Below are 5,537 nucleotides of genomic sequence, written 5' to 3' on the forward strand. Positions count from 1 at the left end.
TTCTCTGGTTTTTGTAACGCTGTGTTCGCCTGCCTAGGTGTCCGGCCGGTAGATGGCTTCAGGAGGGCTGTCTGCAGAGTTGGTCTGGCGGTCGTGCGCAGAATAAAATGTATTTTCTTGTCAGCCAGAAGTCAACACGCGTAGGAATAGGCGTGAATTGTCCATTGTGAATGTCAGGAAGTGCGGCAGTTTCTAGCCAGCCAGCTGTTTTCCCCAGCGCTAGCACGCTGCGATAGCCTTAAATGTAGCTCGTCTAAAATGTTCTTTCCGCAGGAACAGAATGGGCCAGGGAGGCTCCAACCCAGCCGCAGTTCCACACGCCGCTGAAGACATTCAGGGAGACGACAGGTGGATGTCGCAGGTAAGCCTGGGAGGGGCGGTGGTCACATGAGGATGGGTCCTCTCTACTGGGAGGCCGGGGGGGCTGTTGGGTGACTGCTGCACGGGCTCCGTCTGGCCACGCTTCTGACCCTTGAGGTCGTAATAGCTCTGGCAGGCTGTCAGGACGTGTCTGTCTTGTAACGATGAAGCAAGGCAAAAACCAGCATCGTTGCATGACCTGAAAGCTGCCCTGTGGAACCGTTTGAGAAAATACTCCGTTTGGCCCATTAGCTGGGAGAAGCTGCCAACCCCTTTGTTAAACAAAGTGCAGAGCAGCGCTTTCCAGCGTGCATCTTTGCGAGGGAGTGACAAAGCTGAAAACAGCAGAGGCAGAGTGTCTGGACTGCCTGTCCCTTGCTGCGGTGCTTCCTCCCTTCCTCGGCAGGGAGAAACAGCCAGAGGATACTCGCTGCAGTGACTAACCGTTAATTTCTCTGTTCTGTAATTGTTGAGTCCCACGGGCGTCTGACAGGCTCAGGGCTTACGTACGTGTAGCACGTAGAGCAGACGGGATGCTCCTCTTACCAGAACCGAGGGTGTTGCTGGGGTTTGTGTAGTCGGGAGGAGCATCCAACGGTTCACGGGTTAACGCAGAGGAGGGTGGTGGAGGCGCAGCAGGGGAAACTGGTTGGGCAACTGTCCCTTTCTGTCCTGCAGCAGAGATATGGAGGAGGAAGGATCAGCCAGAGCTTACCTTGCTGCTTTCTTTTAACAGCACAATAGGTTTGTCTTGGACTGCAAAGACAAGGAGCCCGATGTGCTCTTCGTGGGTGACTCCATGGTGCAGTTGCTTCAGCAGTATGAGGTATTGTTAAAGAAGGGAGGCTGGTGAGGTTATGGGAATTAGAGCATTTCTCTCTCTAACCCAGTGATCGATGATCACGTGTAATCCCGACAGTCCCTTCTGTTCTCATTTTACTGCCATCCCTTCGGGCTTATTCTGCCCCGCTTCCTTAACTTCCCACTGCTTGTAGGAAGCCTTGCCAGTTTATCTCTGTAAGCCATTTGCAGTCTTTCTCCGAAGCCATTGCCGACAGCCTCCATTCTGACACACGTACACAACCCCATGCTAGTTCCTTGAGTCTGAGATTCCAGGCTCCCGAGGGGACGCCGTCGAATTCTCTGTAGGCGTGCCTTGCGCGGCCAGAGCACGTGTAGCCCTCTAGCGCTTGGGGTGCTGTAGGCATGGGCACCCTGGCTTTTCTCTAAAACTCTGGTGGGGCAAAGAAGAGTTCTGCTGCTCCGCCTTGGTGGCAGCCGAGCAGCTTGGTTCTGCAAGAGCTGCTTCCATTTCTTCTAATTTTGTTACCTGGTGATGAAAAGGATTTCTTCAGGTCATACGTACCTCCTGCAGAAGCCCCGTACTTAGGGAAGCTAGGTACACGGTGGTCTGCGTCAGGTCCAGCATTCTCTGATGCCCTTTATGGAAATGAGTTTTCAGAGGAGGAGGTCTCATGGCTACTTGCAGTGTCCCCGCAGACATCACTGGCCTGTGCAGTATCTTTCTCTGACGATCAGGGTGCTGCTCTGAAATAGCCAATTGATTTCTGATTGCAGATATGGCGAGAGCTCTTCTCACCGCTTCACGCGTTGAATTTTGGGATTGGTGGAGACACTACAGGACACGTTCTATGGAGACTGAAGAATGGTGAACTGGAGAACATTAAACCGAAGGTATAAGCAGAAAACCAAACCAGGCAGCCCTGTGCTGACTTAGAAGAGACTTCAGCGCTTGAGTGGTGGCAGAGCTGAGTGGGCTGTTAACTCTTAACAGGACTTTTTGTTTGAGCACTCGTTGGCGCCGAGTGCGCGTCAGGTATTGAAGTGTGCTCGGCTAATCCAGAAGCGTTTGGGAACAGAGCTGTAGGTCTCAGAGGCGGGGTTTATGCTGCTGAATATGCCGATCGGAGGATGTCGTCAATAAATAGAGACGAGCTAGTCCTAGTCCTAGCGAGAAAGTTGATCGGGCCTATGCTTTGCCGTAGCTAGGTGTAGTTTGGAGTTGCAGTGTGTCTCTCGGGCCTGAGATGCATTCTTGGCCTCTGGAAAGGGATGGCAAAGTATTCGGTAAGGAGTTAGTAAAGGTGTTCAGGAGGCGTGGTGAAGATCAGCACCGACGGTTGCAGCCCTGTTGCGAGTGTCTTCGCTGAAAGCGGTGGACACCGCACCGCCGTGCTGTTAGGCAGTGCGTGCCCCAGGTAGGGCGGCAGTGTCGCTCGTATTCCAGCCTGCTATTTAACAGTTTACGGTCTTTTAAAATAACAAGTGGAGCTGTACGGTTGTCCCTGCCCCTAAGGAGCTTACGCTGTACCGTGTAGGTCTGTGCTGCCCTCTTTTTGACCAACGTGGGCTCTTGCAGGTGTGTTGGCCAAGAGGCTCTGAAATGGGGTGGGCTCAGACATCTCTTAGGCTGTCCAGAAAAGCTTCAGTAGTTCTTCGTCCGTACTGAAGGCCAAAACAAAAGCTCATAAGATGCTCTTCAGAAACTGGCATAACTGTCGGCTGAAGACCTCTTACAGTCTGAGTTTGGCCTTAAACGTGACCCTTCTTGCAGCTCGCTGGCCACAGATGATGTTTATGCAGGGTTTTCTGGGTCAGCAAGCCCATTACGACTTGTTCTGAAAAAGTTGCAAACATTTTTTCTCCTTGTAGGTCATTGTTGTTTGGGTTGGAACAAATAATCACGAAAACACAGCAGAAGAAGTCGCAGGTGGAATCGAGGCTATCGTGCGCCTGATAAACACCCAGCAGCCACAGGCCAAAGTTATTGTACTGGTACGTCTCTCGGAGCGCTGTGAAAACAAACCGCTCTGAGGAAGCCCCGTGGTCTCTGTACCGTGCCTCTGCCATCCTGGGAGTTACCGATCGTTGCCGGGGAGGGCAGGCGCTTTATCTGTCTTCTGCTTTGCGCGCACCTCCCCTTGTTCACTTGGCTTTGCAGAAGTCGTCCTTTGGGCCCCGCCGGGGCGGGTGTAGTCGTTCCCAGTGGTGCTGTCCCACTTAGAAATGTTGTTGAAGAAGTCCTGTGAGGGGAAGATAGGTGCCCAGGTGAGAGCTGGCATTGGAAGTCCTAGTTGGCTTCCTTGTCTTAGCAGCTGCGCCGATGCCTCTCTTGCTGAGAAGCTGGGCGATGGCATTCGGTACGCCGCTGAAAGCTTATAGAAAGAGCGCAAGCTGATCTATTTAAAAAAAAAAAAAAAGAAAAAGAAAAAAGAAGGTGGGTGCCTTGCCAGTTGTGCTTGTAGCTCCTCTGGCTCCTTCAGCTGCATTTCCGTTAGGTCTGAATGGAGAAGGTGTGATTGAAGGGATGAGTTCCTCTTGTCGCAGATTTCTTAAGTCTTGAAAGGCCGCCTGAATTGGAAGGGAAGGCGGGCATTGTTATGCCATGGAGGTCGTTTGCAGCTCTCTTTTGCCTCCTTCCTGTGCCAGGGCCTGCTACCTCGTGGAGAGAAGCCAAACCCTCTGCGGCAGAAGAATGCCAAGGTGAACCATCTGCTAAAAGCCTCGCTCCCCAAACTGCCCAACGTCCAGCTTCTGGATGTGGACGTCGGCTTCGTGCACTCGGATGGCACCATCTCGTACCACGACATGTTCGACTTCCTGCACCTGACGGGAGGGGGCTACGCAAAGATCTGCAAACCCCTCCATGAACTGATCATGCAGCTGCTGGAGGAGACCCCCGAGGAGAAACGAGCTGCCCTGGCCTGAGTAGCTGCTGTCAGCGTTAACAGCATCATCCAGCCCATCAGATCAGTTCTGTCACTGGCACTACAGAATCCTTCTTTCTTAAAGCACTTTCCATTGTAGAATGTTACCGGATGTTCGTACCTAGTGTTTTGAGGGGGAAGGCTAATGTTTAACTGGTCTTGTACATACGAGGGCCGGCTTGGTTGGTTTTATTGCAGGAGGAAATTAGCTGAAGAAGAGTTTTACTTTTAAACCATTCCTCATTTAAAACGAGAACAGGACTGTCACTCTGTGCCCCTCTCATGTCTTGTTGCTCTGTGGTTGTCCTAGAACCCTTTGTAGCCTGTCTCTGACAGCCCGCGCACAGCTCCTGGCTCACCGCTCCTGGCTGTAGGGATTCTGCTCTGTCTAGTAGCCTGTCAACAAGAAATCACATTCCACTTGCAAAAGCCAGAACAGATGCATTTTTCCAAACTCGGTCCCACCTTTTAAAGTTCTTTTGGGGTTGTTTTTTTGATTTTGTTTTGGTGTTTTTTTTTTTTTTCCTGGTGGGGTTTTAAGTGACACGTGTTGCTTTCTCACTCCTCCTTTCTGAAGCAGCGTGAAACTGGAATTCAGAAATGTAAGGAAAGGAACGGCTGACCGAACTGGTGTGACACTCCCAGGTGCTTGTTCTTGTGCTTATTTCACGGTGCCCACTAGCCTGGGCACCCTTCCTCCCACCTGGCTTTCCCTGGGGGCAGCCCTCTTTGGTGCTGCTGGCTGTCCTGTTCTCCGCTCCTGTCCCTGTGTGGTGTCGCTGGCTTTTAACCGTTGCTCAGTTTAGGATTTTAATTACCCAGTAAGCACCGCGCAAGGCAGTCGCTTCCTCGCTACTCTAGAACGGACGCTTCGTTCCCCTGAGACGCGTGTGCCACAGGGCTCTCTGCAGTGCTGTTCGTTGTTCTCTCTGGGTTTGTTGTTTTGGGGTTTTTTTTAGGTATGACTGTTACGTCCTTTCTTTCTGAAGGAAGCCCATATGAATAGCCTCTGTCTGCAAGGCCTAAATCAGTCTGAAGCTTTATGGATTCCAAGGTGTATATTTCTTTATCGCTTCTGTTTTACTTGTATAAACATTTTATTTGAGCAACTGCAGCCTCTTACAGTAAAAAGTGAGGTCGAGGTGTAGCTTTTCCTGCCCTGGACGCTGCTCCTCGCCCCTCGCCAAGGGAGCCGGAGGGGCAGGTGCCCTGCTGGAGGGGCTGTGACCAGGCGGGATTTCGGTTTGGTTTTTTTGGTTACCAGGGCTGGTTGTAGTCTACTAGCGATCCTATGAAAACAGCCTTTCATTCAAAAGTGAGAGGTTCTTCTTTTTCAGAAAGAAACTGGTTTGGACCCGAAAGGCAGAGCCCTAGATGACTTAGATAACTCTACTTGCAAATAAAACAATTTTAAACAAAGTCTGTTCCTCCTTGGCTTACCTGCCAGAG

General features: G+C 51.4%; 1 protein-coding gene across 1 annotated transcript; it reads left to right on the forward strand.

The window, feature by feature from the left end:
• Positions 1-272: 272 nt before the first annotated feature.
• PAFAH1B2 (platelet-activating factor acetylhydrolase 1b, catalytic subunit 2 (30kDa)) lies at positions 273-5,536 on the forward strand. The gene is made up of 5 exons (XM_009699153.1): positions 273-361; positions 1,097-1,186; positions 1,939-2,055; positions 3,034-3,156; positions 3,811-5,536. The coding sequence occupies exons 1-5, from the start codon at positions 281-283 to the stop codon at positions 4,087-4,089; spliced, it is 690 nt and encodes a 229-aa protein (XP_009697455.1). The 5' UTR covers positions 273-280; the 3' UTR covers positions 4,090-5,536.
• The last annotated feature ends 1 nt before the right edge of the window (position 5,537 follows it).

This window comes from Cariama cristata, unplaced genomic scaffold, assembly GCF_000690535.1.
Source record: "Cariama cristata isolate BGI_N322 unplaced genomic scaffold, ASM69053v1 scaffold21674, whole genome shotgun sequence".
In the NCBI taxonomy this organism is placed as follows: Eukaryota; Metazoa; Chordata; class Aves; order Cariamiformes; family Cariamidae; genus Cariama; species Cariama cristata.